This window comes from Engraulis encrasicolus, chromosome 14, assembly GCF_034702125.1.
Source record: "Engraulis encrasicolus isolate BLACKSEA-1 chromosome 14, IST_EnEncr_1.0, whole genome shotgun sequence".
NCBI classification, from domain to species: domain Eukaryota; kingdom Metazoa; phylum Chordata; class Actinopteri; order Clupeiformes; family Engraulidae; genus Engraulis; species Engraulis encrasicolus.
The window spans coordinates 41,189,604-41,207,815 of record NC_085870.1 but is presented as its reverse complement, the minus strand read 5'-3'; the positions used below and the strand labels follow the sequence as shown (position 1 = coordinate 41,207,815).

At 41.9% G+C, this 18,212-nt stretch overlaps 2 protein-coding genes across 7 annotated transcripts; one reads left to right on the top strand and one right to left on the bottom strand.

The window, feature by feature from the left end:
* The first annotated feature begins 123 nt into the window (after window positions 1-123).
* rpn2 (ribophorin II) lies at window positions 124-14,597 on the top strand. 2 transcript variants are annotated; one of them, XM_063215755.1, is made up of 17 exons: window positions 124-205; window positions 816-1,003; window positions 1,150-1,245; window positions 2,041-2,216; window positions 2,964-3,039; window positions 5,622-5,756; window positions 6,095-6,271; window positions 6,795-6,913; window positions 7,144-7,249; window positions 7,959-8,050; window positions 9,020-9,134; window positions 9,507-9,701; window positions 9,839-9,925; window positions 10,347-10,442; window positions 11,061-11,136; window positions 12,116-12,245; window positions 13,854-14,597. In XM_063215755.1, exons 1-17 carry the CDS (start codon window positions 193-195, stop codon window positions 13,870-13,872), a joined length of 1,896 nt encoding a protein of 631 aa, XP_063071825.1. In that variant the 5' UTR covers window positions 124-192; the 3' UTR covers window positions 13,873-14,597. The 2 variants fall into 2 exon arrangements, with proteins under 2 accessions (XP_063071825.1, XP_063071827.1); XM_063215757.1 differs by lacking the exon at window positions 124-205 and adding an exon at window positions 232-317.
* Window positions 14,074-17,826, bottom strand: ghrh (growth hormone releasing hormone). 5 transcript variants are annotated; one of them, XM_063215761.1, is made up of 6 exons: window positions 17,643-17,826; window positions 17,070-17,161; window positions 15,729-15,836; window positions 15,369-15,473; window positions 15,106-15,225; window positions 14,074-14,907 (listed from the first exon to the last, which is right to left on the bottom strand). In XM_063215761.1, exons 1-6 carry the CDS (start codon window positions 17,709-17,711, stop codon window positions 14,883-14,885), a joined length of 519 nt encoding a protein of 172 aa, XP_063071831.1. In that variant the 5' UTR covers window positions 17,712-17,826; the 3' UTR covers window positions 14,074-14,882. The 5 variants fall into 5 exon arrangements, with proteins under 5 accessions (XP_063071831.1, XP_063071832.1, XP_063071828.1 ...); XM_063215762.1 differs by having other exon boundaries at window positions 15,106-15,222; XM_063215758.1 differs by having other exon boundaries at window positions 15,382-15,473.
* Between the last annotated feature and the right edge of the window lie 386 nt (window positions 17,827-18,212).

Here is an 18,212-nt window from a genome sequence, read left to right as displayed (position 1 = left end):
ACAGAAAAAAAAACGTTAGTTTGTAGTACAATGGCATAACTACTAGCATTTGCATCTAATTTGATAAGACCTACTTTGCAGCATTCATGGAAGAAACACGTTTAACAGTCTTACCCATACATACAACATGGTACAACCCAAACAGGTCCCGGAACTATTCGCCGAGGTTTTGGTGACGCTGCATTCGGCGACATGGCGCAACCCAGTAAGTGAGATTTCTTTGGTTTGTTCATGAACGATTTACAAGTTGTCCAACACACTGTCCTATGTTTGCAACATACCATGTTCTTCGTAAAGTTGTAACGAAAATATGCCAGGTAAATTAGAGGCGCAGCGTTTCTCATTTAATTCATTTTTTGCAAGTCGGCCAATGGCTCGAGCAGGTACCCATCCATTATGATTGAGGCAGCATTGTGTAGCTAACCAAATAGGCTAGTTAGGCTACGCGTTGTATTGAATGAGATTTAAAACAAGCAGCCTTTCTAGGCAACTTTCTACCTTATCGGTTTACATAATGGGCTTCAATTATTTGTGTTTCAATTGCACGATAGCTTAACAGATCTGCAGAAATGTCAGACTTGTGCATGCACTGCAGCTAAGCAGATCCATACTAGCTTATTAGCTATCCGTGTGAAACGAGTGATCCTTACTGTTGCATTTGTGCTGTTTTAATAGAAGTTGTTTTACTTTTTCACTTTCAAAGATAAGTGCCCACGACTCCATAATGTGAATGATTAACGTAAAACTGTTCTACTGACTGGATTGTGAGAAGCACTGTCGTGACTTAACGATGTACTTCCTTGTGTGACTTCCAGGGTTACTTTGCGTAGTGCTCCTTGCGCTGGCTGTCAGCGCTCAAGCGTTGACACCGTCTCATCACCTCACGGCATCCGATGTGGCGAGACTGGAAGCCCGTTTGGGCCAGCCCTTCACGGACCTGCAGTCTGCATACTTCTCCATCATGGGCCTCAGCAAGCTGGGAGTTACTGTTGCAGATTCAGATGTAAGTAAGCACTAGCAGAAGCCGTGATGCAGTGCAGTTTGCGTTATGAAATATGGCGATAAAAATGCACTGTCTGCAAGATGACTGACTGATATAGTGATGGTAGTGTATTTTCAACATGTTGATTGTACTCAATTTGTCTACAGGAGGCATGTCAATTCCTGAAGTCAAATTTGGATCCAACAAATATTGAGTCTCTATTCTATGCTGCTGAGGCCAGCCAAGCACTGTCAGGATGTGAGGTAAATCCTATTTGCATTACCATGTCTGTCCATTTTCTTCAAATGACCCAGCTATTCCTAAACCATGCATGTATCAAAAGAGTTTAGGTGTGTGCAACTGGATGTCTTTTTGTTGCTTGAAAACATTCCGAGTGCTCTTCTGTCAGACAGGTTTGAGGACCTGTCATGGTGCATTCACATGCTATGGGAAAGATTATGCCAGTTTCCACTTTAAAAGTGTAAATTACGAAGGTGTTGTTTTCAAGTTATTTTGTTCTCCTTGTGACACAAAATGCAACAGAGCCGAGGTTTATCCTAACATTTTGCAGATTATTTTAGAGAAAATGTGTTTAGGTTGTTAGTGTGCATGTTTAGAACTGCCAAACGTAGTGCCTAACCAACTTGTGATTCATATTTGGTGGGCTTGTGCATTTCAGCATTGTAGAATGCAATGATACCCTGCCATTCACAATATTTCTGGTGTCTACACAATTAATTTTTTTCTCTGCCATCCTGAAAAGGTCAAAAGTTTTCTCATCTGGGCAACTTGTGTAACCAAAGATTTTCAATATGGTTGACCAAAATAAGTCGTAGCCCACATCAACGATGCAACAAATTGGAATCAGGTCTGGTCTCCTAAATGGGCATGGCTTTTCCTTGAACTCCATTCACTCTCCTAAAGGGACATGGCAGCCATAGGATTTCAGCTTAGAACCTTACGTCATATGGATCCTGGAAGACTCTTACTATGAATCACCTGTACCTCATCAATCATTTCTGGTGTAACGTTAACACTGATGTGTGTTTTTGTCCCAGATCCCAGTGTCAAACGAGACGCGCGACCTCCTCCTGGCGGCGGTGAGCGAAGACTCCACTGTCTCCCAGATCCAGCAGGCCGTGGGGGCCTTGAGCGCCCTGGGTCTCCCTCTGGCCTCCCAGGAGGTGGTCAGCGCCCTCTCCGCACACATCAGGAAGGAAGAAGGCGTCCTCTCGTGAGTTTCATGACACAATGTGTCCCTTTCGATATCTAACCTTACGTCTGCTCCTTTTGCTTGTAGCCGCTTTGCTGACACCCCGTCTCTGTGGAGAAATAAATAAAGTTACCCCACCGTCAGCCTAGGCACAATGACTTTTGGGGAATTCTTTTCCCACTTTCAACATCACGATTAAAAATGTGAAAATTACATTTGAATGGTGCTTTTTATATTTTGATATCGGATAAAACTTATCTTGTCAATGTCACATGTGGCCACAAGCAAAAGGTGCGGACCGGATGTTAGACATTGAGTTGGACCCATTGGCATCACGCACATAATTTCTAAGGGAAAAATACTGAAAGCAACTTCTGTTGAAATTTGATGTTTATTGAAAAGGTACGTAGGTAGTTTGCTTGGATATTGAATGACATGCTGAGTCGAATCGGTGTAGTTGTAAAGAGAGAAAATCTGTGGTGTTGGGACATAAATGCATGTCTTGCTGATTGAAGTGGGCAGTTGGTTAATTGTTACATCTTGTTAGTAAACTTTTTAACATTGAAGAGACAATGCTGTCTGCTTTACATCATGAGTTGTTTGAGTACATTTTCTAAGTAATGTCTCTCTCTCTCTCTCTCTCTCGCTGTCTCTCGCTGTCTGTCTCTCTCTCTCTCTCTCTCTCTCTCTCTCTCTCTCTCTCTCTCTCTCTCTCTCTCTCTCTCTCTCTCTCTCTCTCTCTCTCTCTCTCTGTGTTGGTGGGTTTAGCATCATCAATGCCCTCCAGACTGCTGCTCGCCTGTCCCAGCAGGCAGAGCTTGGCCCCATCCTGGAGGAGATCGAGGTGAGTGTGAACACCTGAAGCTGCGTGCTGAGACCTGCAGATGGCGCTTATGAGCAGCACAGATAAGCGGCCATCGTCTTACAGTAGCATAGAGATTATTTGGTATCTTTCAAGCCTCAGCTTGTCTGAGTTAATTATGTTAATCTGCATGGAATGCCTCATCTCAGTATAAATTAGTGTTAACCACAGACCTTAACTTTAAAAGTGAATGGGATCGAAGGTCTATAAGGGATCTCTGTGAATGGGATCGAAGGTACGGTAGTCTATGTGCAACATGTGTATATGACCCGAAGATCCATACTACTTATATTGCCTGTTTGACAAAATAATGGACATAAAAATTAAAGCACACATGGAGAGCCTTTCAGAACACTAGACTCTAAGGCAGGGGTCCCCAAACTAAGGCCCGGGGGCCGGATGCGGCCTGCCATGCCCCTTTGACTGGCCCGCCACCTCTCTGCTCCTCACCATTTGAACTGCCCCAAAGAAGCAATCCTATCTTGTCTTGATAGTTTCTCATCTCACTGTAATATAAACAGGCCTACCATTTCTATTGTATCACTCATAAACTGTAAATCACCGAGGGCCTCATTTATAACGGGTGCGTACGCACAAAAGACTGCGCACGCCAACTTCACCGCAAGGTTTGGTATTTATAGAAAAAGAACTTGGCGGTAAACATGCGCAGCTCCACGCAAAGTTTGACCCATGCGTAGGCACTAAACAAAAGACCAAACGCGGAAAGCGCGACCTCGGGAGGTAGCTGGAAGAACGACCCGAAATTGGTTGAAGAAAAAAAATCAAAGGTCACGTGTCACGATAGCCACTTTAACACTAGTAATCCAGTTTGCAACGAAAACGCGGTTGTTTGTTGTTTGGTAATGGTGGAAAATAATAAGTAGGCCTACCTGGCCTATCCATAGCCACATGCATGTTTTGTAAGGAAGTAATAGACGTTTCAAATGTTACGTTTAGGATAGGCCTACGTTACATTTGGAAATACCTTAGGCCTGCATTTTATTAACAATAACCACGGACCTTTCCAGTATCAGGCTATAATCGTATCGGTAGGCTATAAAGTGTTCCGAGTCTGCAAGGAATTACGTCAACATTTAAGCCAGTTGCAGAATCATCTGCTCGAGTCCCAAGTGCATCTGTAATGGTTGATTTTCTCAGCAATACAGGCAAGCATACAGCCAAGTGCCTAAATGGACAGGACAGCTTCGTTTGTCTTGTTGCATATCATTTCTTTTCCATGCGGTTATTCGTCATCAAAGAAGCAGAGGTGTGCATTTGACAGCTGGCCTTATACACTGATAATGCACGTTTATAATACACTTAATAAATACAGACTGGAAAATGCCCATATGTCATGCTGTCTGTGGATATGTCGATCGACAGTTGGGGCGTCGCTTTGAACTGAAAGCAGACAGCTGCGCGCAGTGACCAACGGCAATTGTTGAAAAAAGTTTAAACCCGGTGCATATGAGGTGCGATGAGACAGCGAATAGATTTTCTACCGGTGAATTTCACATGGGGAAATGTGAGATGTTTCCTTGACGCTGCTATTTTTTCCCTTTGTTCACAACTCAATTAATACTACATGTCCATGACTTGGCAGGTTCATGTCCATACCATCCTTATTTTATTTATTTTTTACTTCTGGTATAGCGTGATTTTTGCGAACATAACCATCCACATGCTGCAATTCGAGGGATTATTTTTGTACGACTTCCCAAACTTAACCGCTCCACTTTGCCCAACGTTCTCTAGGCCTATCTAATAAAACTGTTTGCTCCACATGTGGTAAATAGGCTATCTCGTCTGCTTTCCGCACGCCGTCCACAGATATAAATATTCATTTTGGGCGTTTCACTGAATATTCATAGATAATTATGGGTGTGTCCACAGGTGCGCACATTTGCCGTAACTTCAGAGTCAGTTGGGATTTATAAAGGGAAATCGACGTGGAACGTGCGTGCGCCATGCTTTATAAATCTGAATATTTTCTTGCGCACGCACATCCTGCGTTTCGTGCGTGCGCCATCTTTCGGCGCATTTCTTCCGCAAAGTTTTATAGATGAGGCTGAGGCCCCAAATGTTTCTAACCTTTCCTTGCTATTTTTACATGGTTATCAGAAATTAAAAGGAATACCTGTGGTATTTCAAATAGAAAAAACATGTGAAGTACTCACTTCTTTTGCAAATCACTTGTAATGGTGAACTATTTTGTGCTAGAAATTATGGCTATAACAGGCAGTGGCCTAGTATTAAAGCCCACATGATTGATCTGGCCCCTGATCACAGTCAGGAACGATAATGTGGCCCCCAGAGAAAAAAGTTTGGGGACCCCTGCTCTAAGGCCTCTAAGGTCTACTTGTCCATGGGGACCCAGTTTTGAGTCCGGCCTGGATCATCCTTACCCCACCTCTCTACCTCTTGCTCCTCTGCCCTGCAATCTTGCTCCTCTGCCCTGCAATCTTAACTATCCTCAGTAAAAGCACAAATGGGTATATCAGGTATGAAAAGAAAGCAAGGCTCTGCAAGTATTTGATCCAGTGGGGTGTTGTGTTGTTGTTCAGGACTTGGCTGCGCATCTGGATGACCTGGGTGGGCTGTTCCTGCAATTTGAGGAGGGTCTGGAGGCCACTGCTCTGTTCGTCAGCTCAGCCTACGCCCTGTCTGACCACATGGATATGGAGCCCCCACTCAAAGAGGTACTCAAGTCAAGTCCAGTTTCTTCATATGAACTTTGTTGTGACTATTGTTGGTTTTCAAAGTTATATGCTAACTGTGATTGATTTTTGTATTCAACATCATTACACATGGCCATGGTCAATACTTCATGGCGTGTTGAGTAATTGAGTATTGAGGCATGGACTACATTGCATTACATCCATTATACACTAATACACTACATTATACACTACTCAACACAACCATAGTTATGAAGGCACATGATTAAGTGTACAATACATGTGTAGCATACAGGTCGAGAATTGCCAAGTGTATCACCTGCTAACACTGTCCTGCTGTGTAATTCCTTTTGTCATAGGACCAAGTCATCCAGCTGGTGAACTCTATCTTCAGCAAGAAGTCCTGGGACTCTCTGTCGGAGGCCTTCAGTGTGGCCTCTGCAGCCGCTGCCCTCTCCAACAACCGCTTCCACGTGCCCGTGATCGTCACCCCCCAGGGGCCTGCCACCGTGTCCCACAGCCAGCCAACCCTGAAGGTAAGCAGCCGCTAGCCCGTTCACGTGATCATGAAGGATCTTTTCTGCTTTACTGTCCATGTCTGTCCTACTGTTAGACAGCACATTGCACTGCCCAAAGCATATTCAATTCTATATGAAATATACTAATGAACGTGCTTTGCCTTGCCAAGACAATATACTGTCTGTAATTCATCTCCAAGCATTGCACATGACAGATGGGACACTTTGAAATCCTACCCCTAGTTTTGAACTTCATGCAGAATCAACTTTACATGAAAGTTATACGGATGAAAAAAAACTCTTCTAACCCTCTGAACTTTTCCCAGTGATGTGTCTTTAGTGCTGCTAATATGCTTTATTTACTTTTATTTATCTATTTTCATTCTAGCCAGTCACTGTACAGCACTTTGGTCGGTTTTGCACTGATTTAAATGTGCTTTATAAATAAATACTTACCTACTTTATCATTGGACTTGCATATATTAAACATCACGAAGGTGTAGTTCTGAATAAGTCATTGATGTGGTGTCCTTTGTTCCAGCTCCTGGTGACTGACGTGCTGTGCCAGCCCCTGGCATCTGCCAACGTGCTGGTGGAGACCGCCAGCTCTGTGGCCTCCAAGAGCGTAATTCTGAACAAGGCCCCCTTCGCACTGCAAGAGTGAGTCTTCCCTATAGAATCTGCCCACCAGTGTCTGAATTTTGGGCTTATTTATGGCAATCTTTAGTATGAATTCATATGTACAAGCGTGTGCAGCCTGTTATATAACACTCCCTTGTTGTGTTTTCCCAGAAAAATAAGTAATGAGGATATACATTTTGAAGCATTTAACGTTCTGTAATTTTTTTTGTAGTTTTTGGTTTTAAATTCTGCATATTTCTGTCTCGCAGTGGCGTCTTTGAGCTGAATTTCATGGACAGTCAGCCGGCCAGCGGTTACTACCAGTTCGCTGTGGCTGTGACTGGAGACAGCAGGCTGATTGCAAACCACGTGGAGGTTGGTGGGCCTTGATGTCTCTGACTTGCTTCATTTAAAATATATATATATATATTTTTTTTTTGACCTTTTGCGACTTTATTGACGATAGGACAGTTTGAGAGGTGGACAGGAAGCGAATGGGGAGAGAGATGAGGAGGGGTTAGCAAAGGACCCGGGGCGGGAATCGAACCCGGGTCGACTGCATGGCAGATCAGTGCCCTACCGATTGGCCATCGCAGGGCCTGACTTGCTTCATTTTTGAGCACAATATGTGAACCCTTTTTGAACCTCTGTGACTCTCCATTGTTACCGGTCATGCCCAGGAGTAATTGTTTAGTATGCAGTCATTGTGCGTCTTTGGAGCTTACCGGTAATTGCTGTAACCGTCCATTTGGTGCATCACTCGCTACTCTAAAGCTGTCTTTGTTCTCAGAGCTAGCGATTTAACTCAATGAATGGCTTGACAGATCTTGTCAAGGGGTATGTTAATCGCGCAGGACAACAGGCATTTTTCTGTGCCACAAAAGTCAGCAAAGGTCCCTGGATGGACAATAAAAAATAATTTGAGGCCAAGGTCAAAATACTTAACATCACTTATACGTAACCTAGGTTTTTCTCTTTTTTTTCCTTTTCTACAATGTCATTCATTATAGCCATTTTCATTCATAAGTATGCAATCATGGCTGTCTTTGGTATCCTTATTAAATGTGCCTCCTCATCTTTTCAGCTGAAAGTGAAGGTGTCTACGGAGGTTGCCATCACTAACATGGACCTGTCTGTGGTGGACAAGGACCAGAGCATCGGCACCAAGACCACTAGGTGAGGATTCAAGTAAAGTCCCTTGTAATCTAAGCTTACAGCTACTGAAATAATGACAACAGGACAGCTCCCCTTGTTGTGTAGCCTTTCTTATTGCCTGTCCGAGACGTCTGAGGGGCAATAAAATGGGTGATCTTCTCCAGTGTCCGCCATTTGGAATTTCCAGACATTTTTAGCTGCAAAACCTACTTTACTTTGGTCATACCAGTACATATTAGGTCAATATTTGGTAAATATTCATGAAAAGATCAAAATTTGCAGTGGACAGCACGGTTTCAATGAACAGCATAGTTGAAATACCTACTCTGGCCGCCATCCTATACAGCAGGCCTATTCAATTGGAGGCCCGAGGGCCACATGCGACCCAGACACGGCCTACATGTAGCCCCCAGCTCTAGCATAATATTGCAGTTTGGATATTGCTGTAGTCTATAACACATCTTGTACATTAAAAATTAAATGTTGTTAAGTTTAAAGTTAGAACAATATGTTTAAAGTGCTTAAAACGTGTCTTTGCCATGTGTTAGTGATGGCTGAAAATGTGCGGCCCAACTGAACTTTTTAGTTTAGAAATGTGGCCCAACTGAAGTTCTAATTGAATAGCCCTGCTATACAATGCACCTTTAAGGTTAGAGCACCCAGATGGTGTTTACTTTGGATGAGTTGAGCGCAGTACAAAATGTAATCTACAGCTAGTCATACGATGCTCATCCTCCACCAGTGTGATCAACCTTTCTTCTGTCATCCATGAGGCTGTATCTTTTCTGTTTTTTTTCATTCATTTATTTATTCCTCTTGAAAATATTCATACATATTCATGTATTTCTGCACAGCAGAAATTGACTGCTTCCAGTCAATTTGGGTAATTTTGGATGTCAGTAGGACAATGTTGCATGTGAGTGGTGGATTATACAGTGCATTCCAAATGGCTTCTCAGTGCTGACGTGTGCTGGGACTGTGTCCTTTCAGGGTGGACTATCCCAGCAAGGCTAAGAACTCCTTCATCGCCGACAGCCACCAGAACTTTGCCATGTCCTTCCAGCTGGTGGATGTGAACACTGGGGTTGAGCTCACCCCTCATCAGGTTGGCATCCTTGAGCTTGACACTGAGAGCACAATCGTGGTGCATGACGTGGGAAGTGTTGTATAATGATTACTGTCTGGCCATCATTGGTTGGAATATAATGTAAAAACTAAGGACAGAAATTCTGTATGCTGGATGTCATTTTGTATGAATTTTAATTTAAATGCTTGCTAGCCTAAGGGCAGGGGTAATGGCAACTTTATCAGAGTTTAATTGTTAGAAATTGAAAGCTGTCAAATCTCTTCACATTTGAATGTTTTATTTCATTACATAAATAAGTTGATTTGTTGACTTGCAGTGTTCAATGACTCATTAATACATTTTATTCATTAAATGGTTGGTTTTCCTCACAATTTTTCTCTGTCCCTCCAGGTCTTTGTGAGGCTGCACAACCAGAAGACAGGCCAGGAGGTGGTGTTTGTGGCCGAGCCCGACACCAAGAACGTCTACAAGTTTGAGCTGGACACGGCCGAGAGGAAGTCTGAGTTCGACTCCATGTCAGGCACCTATGCCCTGTACCTGATGGTGGGAGACGCCACCCTGCAGAACCCTATCCTCTGGAACCTGGTACGTGACTGAACTGCAAGCCAAAAGCGAAATGTTTTGTTCTTTAAAATATTTATGTATTTGAATTGTTTTTTTCCCCCCTATAGTGTTCATTACTTTTAATGGTGTACTAAGCAAGTGTTCCCTCTTGTCTCCAGGCGGATGTTGTGCTGAGGTTCCTGGAGGAAGAGGCCCCTGTTGCCGTCCAGCCCAAAACCCTCTACATCCCCAAGCCAGAGATCCAGGTAGAGTAGAGTGCCATTTATTAATTCGGGAGGGGGGGGATTAAGGTGTCAAGCAGCACAGATAGATGCATAATACACAATACACAGAACATCATACACGTAATTGCAGCATATTAGTAAGCATATAACGAATGCATACATTCATTCAGCCGTAAGGTACAAGTACAACTTCTGGAAAATTCCACACCAGTTCTCTTCCTACATAGGCCTGTGTAGTTAAAAAAAAAGTGCACATGAATGGATATCAAATTCTTAATATGACTGTTTACATGCTTGAATGCCCCTGTACCACAGTCATAAGTTGTATGTCTTTTGTCCCCACTTAAGAATGCAATGTCAGTAGGGCACACCCATCAACTTACTAAATGCTGTTGAGCAAGCGTGTGAATTTTTCTTCATCTTGTGTTTTGTTGTTGTTCAGCACTTGTTCCGTGAGCCAGAGAAGAGGCCCCCCACGGTGGTGTCCAACACCTTCACAGCCCTCGTGCTCTCTCCATTCCTCTTACTGCTCATCCTGGTAAGTAGCGTGAGGGTGTGCACGCACATTCACTTCAGCAGTCAGGTGCACGCACATTCACTTCAACAGTCAGGTGCTAAATAAAAAGATGCGTTGAATAAAGGGAGAGAATGTCAGAACCATGTCTCTGCACAAAGTTTTATGACACAATGTTGAGCAGAAAAAGAGATTCTCTGACTTTGTTCAAGGCCTTTTTGTTTCACGACTTTCTGTTTTTAAATAGCCCTTTACAGTGGACAAATGAAACATAGCCCTGTATTTCATGCCTCTTGTTTAGCGAGGAAGACCGATGTTTTCAGCCCACTTCTGTGTTTAAACATGGTTATTTATTTATTTGGATATTGTGCCAACATGTAATGAAACTACACTGGCTAAGTAGGTCTTTTGTGTTGTGGAGTGTTTTGGGCTATTCATGGTCATATTCAGACTAAGTCCTGTTGCTATGAGCCTGGCAGCTTAACAAAAGAGATGAAAAAAATAAAGCAGACGAACTCCAAAATGTTATTGATACTCAATCTGCTCATCAGCCTCATGACTGTGTGGCACTCTTCCTTATGTAATCCTCTCGCCTCTCCTCTCCTATCCTCTCTGTTTCCATGTGCTGTCCTCGTCTGCCAGTGGTTTAAACTGGGAGCTAACGTTGCCAACCTCAGCCTCTCTCCCAGCACAATACTTTTCCATCTGGGCCATGCAGGTGAGTCCAGATTTCCCATTTCCCATTTTTCATGTATTTTCCATGTGTTTTCCACATATTTTATTCCCTTTACTTGAACAAGACAAACGGATTAATGCATGTATTTTGTTACACGCAGGGTTGTGCTTCCTTCATTGTGTGTTGTGTGCAAAATTACAAATTTTAGGGCTTGACAGACTTTTGAACTATATCCAAAGCACTCTCCTTTGAGTCAAGGTAGTTGAATTATTTAAAAACCCTTTATTTTGCATCGGGGTAAACATGGTAAAAACCCAGATGAAGGCCAGACGGCTGAAACCGGTCGGCCTTTTTACCATGCTTACCCCGATATAAAATAAAGGGTTTTAAAATACTTCAACTACCTTGACTCAAAGGAGAGTGCTTTGGATATAGTTCAAAATTCTGTCAAGCCCTAAAAGGAATAACCACATGCACCTCTTCAACCTGGAGAAAAGACTGTAGAGCGCTCGCTATTCTTTCCTTGTGCATTTGAAGTCAGTTTTTTCCCCCCCTCAATTTGATTACAAAATGGTGATCGGGACATTTCTGTATCTTACCTTTCACATGTATCTACTACTTGTAAGAGCATCATGTAATACAGATGCCTCTATTGTACATATGTAATACTAATCCAAATGCACAACTCCACTCCACAATAACATACTTTCAAGGTGTAGAGAAGAACAGTAACAGGGACTTGATGGGATGTAACCTGGGGGGTATTCCAAGAAGCTGGTTCAGTAGAAAACCAGTTTGCCTGTTAGCCTTGAGATGTGGTAAATCATCTAATAGAAGAGCATGCGGTCCTCATTTTCATTACTAAATTATGCCTGCAGGCCATCTGTTAGGTTTACCACTTCTTTTAGGTTAGCTTAGCCAGGTTTCTCATTCAACCATGTTCTTGGAATACCCCCTGGTCATCTATCTATCTTCAGGTTGTTTCTGAAATGATGTGTGCTTGTTTTCTTTTTTTTTGCAGCCATGCTTGGCCTGATGTATGTGTACTGGACACACCTCAACATGTTCCAGACCCTTAAGTACCTGGCCATTATTGGCAGTCTCACATTCCTCGCAGGAAACCGTATGCTGGCCCAGAAAGCAGTTAAAAGGTATTCCTCTCACTCCATAATCCACATATTTCAACAGCCAAAAGCACTGGTCAAGTCGTGTTAAACTTATTTCCCCATGAAGTTATTGACCTGGTATTGGTGCAATCCATCCGCATGGACACAGTGTTATCCATTTATTTTTTATTAATCAGTTGTTTCACCATGACGGTCACGTAGGGACAGTGTTTTCTTCTACAAGTTAGAATAATGGCTGAAACTCGTCATGAACTCAAAACTTCTCCATTAGCTTCTCCATCACAGTTTTATAGTTTCCTGCAAGTGAACAATTACTCCAGCCCTGCCTCCATTGCACGTCCACCCCCCTGTGGGGTCCACTTGTCCCACTTCAGATCATTTTATTGGGGCTAGCGCTGACTCATGGGTCCTTAACCCCATCCCTGGGGACATTTGGGTGACCACCAGGTCTCGTAGTGAAGAGCTTGCCCTGTGAAACCCCTATCTCTTTCTCCATCTCAACCCGGTCATTCCCAGGGGTTTTACTCAAGCACTACACTAATGGGTTGGCTGGGGAAGTAGAAATGACGCTTCGTGTCGTTTAGCAGCTTGGTTGACCTTTGCTTTCCCTTGCAAAGTGAACACATCCAGTTAAGCCAACTTTGTGTATTGCTGCTCCTGTAATTGGGGCCTTGTGGTGGGGATCTATTCTATAACTGGGTACTGTTCTCTTCCTTTCCAGTCTGACCAGTGCCATCTTTGCCTGTCTCACCTTGTACCAGTTGCTCCCTTAAACCACCTATCCACTCCTCTCTCTCTTTTCTCTTTCTCTTTTTCTGTTTCTCTGTGTATGGTCTGTCGTCCTTCTCCTCTTTCAGGATTGCTGCTGAGCAAAGTAGTAGGTTGGCAAAGTATAGGAGCCTGCGGTAAAACGGCCTAATATCAAAGCCCTGTCTTCCAGGCATAAGTAAGGCTTGGCTCTGCCTGTCCCTTCCTCAATTCACCCTACCTCACCTCACCTCACCCTGCCTTACCTTACCACCTCTGCTCCTCAGATACTCAGTGTCAAACTGCATGGCCTGGCATTTCCTAGCGTTTTGAGTCGGTTGTGTGCCATTGCGTACGTTGCAAGGTTTTTGGTGTGAGTTTGTAGCTACAGCCTTGGCTTGGACAATCCATCTGCCTCCCATTCATTCCTCTCTCTACTCTCCCGTGGCCTTGCCATCCTAATCGTGGTGTTGTGTGGAGGCAGTGTTACACAGCCTTGAGTTTGCATGGCACCAATGAACGTCAACTGGCACTTCTGTGCTGTTATTTGCGGACATTTTGAGGCTTTTTTGTCCATGTCGCACCATCACACCTCCAGATATGAAGAAAAACATGCATGGTATTTTTTCATTCAGTTTCATTCTGGAATTCACATGGGGATATAAGTTGTGATGGACAAGTTATGTTTGGTTGAGTAGACCATCTTTCGTTTTTGTGGTTGTTTTTTGTTGTTGTTGTTGGTTGTTTGTTTTTCTGTTTTCCGCACATAGCCCATTAGTAAATGCCTGTGTGCCTCCTTGCAAGTATAGGTTTTGTATGCAAAAGCTGAATAGTGTTTGCATTGGTGCTTTCTTCACTGATATACCCCCTTTCTATCTTTTTCAGAGTTGAAAGCAAATTATAAGAGGACCCTTCTACAGAAGACAAGAATCCTTGAATTTATTGGCAGTTTCTATTTAAATGACATTCAAACAATACCGTGTTTGGCAGCCAATCATAGGCCGAATCAAGACGTGACGCATATTTGTGAGGCACCAGTGTCCAACTTTGGTTGAGTTTTCAAATGATTTGAACCAGGCCTTTTCAATTTGGTTTCCTTCTTTAAAAAAAAAAAAATGCCGTCAGAAATATTCCCATTTTTAGCAACTGAATGCACTGTACACTGAGAGAAGTTTCTTGACTAAAACGTGTGTGTATACAAATGTGGTTTGGCCATATCGTTTTCCACTAAAGCCTGTAAAATAATGTCAGTGGATGAATACATTGTTGATTTGTTGTTTTCTTTGTTTGTTTGTTTTTTTATTTTTCACTAAAAAAGGATATTTGAACAGGTGTCAATTCATCTTGAATGTTAGGGAAGAGGCGCTGTTGTCCGTAATGAGTGAGATGTGTGTGTTTATGTCTGAGAGTGTTCATGTCACAATCTACTGAATCAGTGGATGAGTGTCTGCCTGCATTTTTAGGTCTATTTCTGAAAAACAAGGCCTTTTCAGATGTATGTTCAATGTGTCCGTTACAAACAGGCCAAGGAATCTGCTCTCTCGTAAAATGATAAAAGTTCTGTCCACACAACTCCACAACATGCAACAGGTAGAATGGCAGACAATGTTTTGTAATTAAAAAATAAAAGGATGTGGGGTTAATTTTTTGGCTCGTCTTTTTTTGAGTTTTTGTTGGAAAGGTAATTCATGTGTTTTGTGTTCTGCTTAATGTAATGTTGCTGTAAGTCCTAAAAAATAGACATAAACTTGTATTTGTTTAGTATATAGTATTTATTCAGTGCAATATTTATACATTCAGCACAAGTCTTTGAAGTGCATACAAAAGAATAGCCGTTCAATCTGTGTTGGACAGTGTAGATCAGTTGATGTTCTGTGTTTATAGCTATGGAGAGAACTGAAGTGGCTGCTTCCCTCAAGACCATGGGACCCGGAAATTCCTGCATGGAATGAAGCAAAAGCACATTAGTTCCGGTCAGTATGGGTCTCTAACCACCATACCAGAGCAGTATTGGTTGTTAATCGTGTAGCTGATTAATTTGTAATGATAAACAAATGTCTGGCAGTGTAGTATTTTTGAATTAATAAAAAAAAAACATACAAGTTTAACCTCAGAGGGTGGGTGAAGTGTGACGTACCTGAGCCTATGAGTGTCCGGTTGCCTCTCCTCTTTCTGGGTGGCACTGAGTTGCTGTTTGAAGGGTGCCTCTTGAATATCTGACTGCCGTTTCTCAAAGTGCTGCTCTGTGTCCTGCCTGCTTGATGGTGAAAAAAGGAAGTTCAGTGAGGAAAATATAGTTTTGTGTTTTCCTTAATGAGTAGTGTATTGAATGAATGAATGCATGAATGAATGGTGTATTAAACCACCACAGACTCCTGTAAGCTACAGTGCTGCACTTACCCAATTCTCTTACCCATGACGGACTGTAGAAGCTTCCTGGCTGAGATCTGACCCAATACCTTCCTGTAGCTATTTGTGAAGATGGCATCAGCATGTCTTCCAGCTCTGTAATTGAATTGTCATTGATTTAGGATAATATTATCTAAGACATTATAATAAACATAATACATAGGCTATAATTGATTATTAATTACACATTAATGGTTATTAAGTCTGATGAAGCATGCAACCATAAGTGCAATTATTTGAAAAAAATATAAATATAGGCACATGCATTTTTGTTTAGGCTTATATAATTTATTAAAGTTATACATTTTTATACAGGAAAATTATACATTTAAAGGAAATGTGTAGACTGACCTGAACATGGATTCCCGTGTCTGAGAGGAGCTGTAGTCAGTGTTTGGGAGCTGCAGTGGATGTTCTACTGTGGAGCTCAGTAAGATAGATGTGGCCCTCTGTCCAAACCTGCAGGTCGAGACACACATTTAGTTTCAAATACAGGTTTTTCCCTATAGAATCTTCTTGTGGTATACTCTATTATACAATTATTATTATACTATTATCCATAACAAAACACAGGCCTATGTATATTGGAAATGAATTAAGTCCAACCTTGTTAAATGTCACATTCTTTTTTTTTTTTTTTTTTTTTACTAGTTTTAACATCTTTCCTGGATTTAAAAAAAAAACCTCCTCTAAGCCTAGTGCTAACATCTTTCATGAATTCACAATGATGTCCTTTACGCTCAAAAATCTGAAACACATTATCAACGTGTACTATTTTGAATGGGCACCTTGACTCATATCTTACAATAGCCTTGTTGACCTGTGGCCACACAGCATTCATGAAGCGCAGCCAATGACAGCTCGTGTGACCTTGGACTTTTTATAATACCCAAGGCCATCTCCCATGCCTCTGCTCCAGCTTCTCATTTGGTGTGTTATTTCTTTATTTTTTTTTACTCGATCACACCTTTTTCTCCTATCTATTTGTTTGTTATGTCATGACACTCATAGTGAGTTGCTGCTATTTAATGTGACGAATTCTTTGTCATTATTCAGCCTTGGCTGTATTTGACAGATGGAGGTGTGCCACACTACATTGACACAAGTCAAACGATTCCCTGACTGTATAAAGTCTGTTTAAAGTGTGCATGTTCTAGATCTAAATATATATATATATGTTTTTTCAGTTTGTTGACTTTCCCAGTACTCACCAAACAGAGATATTTAGTGGGTGTCATATGACATTCCATTAATCTGCATGACACTTGTGATGCACCAAATTGATCTTAATTCATCCTTATTCTAATTCATCCAAGGTTTTTCTCACAGTTGTCAGGATAGGATTTTGATAGGATCTCTACCACATACCTTTTTTATTTATACAAATATTCATGCAAATAAAACTTTCAATCTCGCAATTACCAACTACTTTATACGAGTAAGAATTGGTTTTGACTTTTTTGGTTGTAGGTGTCTTGAATTCTTTATGATCATTTGTGAACCAAAGCCAACAATCAATTTGTGTGTACACAATATTCCAACAAGTAGTAAAGTTTAAGTACTTTACACAGGTTATTTTATATCTGAACAATATCATTTCCTGTCATAGTTATCTCCGTGTTTGATGATAGACTACTACTGGATGACTCAGGCATCAGAGGAACAGAACCATTACTTCTCCTTATGACTTACTTCAATGATGGATACAGAGGCGAAGCAGATATAGGCATCAGCAGACAGTAGATAGCCAGTAGTGCAGTTCTTTCCATCATTTTTGGACAACACTGGAGGGGGAAACCGGAAAGGAATGACAGGGTCAAAATTACATTACAGAAACTGCTGAGCCCATGGTTTTCCCACTTGTCTTGTCCAGCCAGTACTGCAAAGGACCACTAAATGAAAAATGCTCTAACTCTGGGAGCCTTTGAAAAGCCAAGCAGCATGCTACCACAAATTGTTTTTTATAAACAATTTCTGTCATACAGCAAATTGTGAAGCATTTCCCCTGCCATTTAAATGGTTTCAATCGCACATGAAAAAAAAACATTCTACATACACATATACATACACTTAATACATGTTCATGGTGGAGGGGGAGTATCCTGTCCAAATGAATTCAAATGAAAACCAATAGAAGTGACCAGCACCAGTTAAATTGTGTTTACACACAAATTAAACAAACAACTGCATAAGCCAACAGCAAGACTATAATTAGTTAGCAGTTGAACCCCAAATAATGTCCCCATAATGTGAAATGCACTGTACCTGAATATAGCTGTGTCTCCAACACTCTTGACTGAGAAAATAAAGTGGGGAAGAGCAGGCACCTTTCATTCGTGGTCTGTTCTGGCACTGCTGACCATCTTCAGAGCCTCCTCAGATACGCACGCTTGTGTGGTCACACTCACAGTTGCTGGGAGGGAAGGGAAATTAGTTTTGTGTGGACTAGACTCATCTCAACCACACCTCCACCACCGCCTCTTCTTTATAGGAGCCTGCGTATGAGAAGACTTGTGACATCACATATACAGTCTAAAGAGTACACTTTCAATATCCAAACTGTTGCTATCTCTCTCTCTCTCTCTCTCTCTCTCTCTCTCTCTCTCTCTCTCTCTCTCTCTCTCTCTCTCTCTCTCTCTCTCTCTCTCTCTCTCTCTTTGCAGCCTGGTGTCTTCAGTTTTCTTTGTGGGGTATTTTTCTATATTTTAGAAATAATTTAAATGAATATACATTATACTACACAATAGGTGTGACATTGATTGATTGGGAGGTGCTCTCTCCAGGACAGTAGGAACCTTAATAGGAATGTCTATTGTACTTGGGGGGAGTCATTTA

Excerpts from the sequence above, each read along its gene's own strand:
- rpn2 (XM_063215755.1), top strand. Across the intron at positions 6,914-7,143 it reads GCCCCCTTCGCACTGCAAGA|TGGCGTCTTTGAGCTGAATT; the intron begins GTGAGTCTTCCC and ends TCTGTCTCGCAG. Across the intron at positions 7,250-7,958 it reads TGATTGCAAACCACGTGGAG|CTGAAAGTGAAGGTGTCTAC; the intron begins GTTGGTGGGCCT and ends TCATCTTTTCAG.
- ghrh (XM_063215758.1), bottom strand. The coding sequence starts at position 17,711 with ATGAAAGGTGCCTGCTCTTCCCCACTTTATTTTCTCAGTCAAGAGTGT. Across the intron at positions 17,162-17,642 it reads GGAGACACAGCTATATTCAG|TGTTGTCCAAAAATGATGGA; the intron begins GTACAGTGCATT and ends TTCCCCCTCCAG. Across the intron at positions 15,226-15,381 it reads GCTTCTACAGTCCGTCATGG|CAGGCAGGACACAGAGCAGC; the intron begins GTAAGAGAATTG and ends TTCACCATCAAG.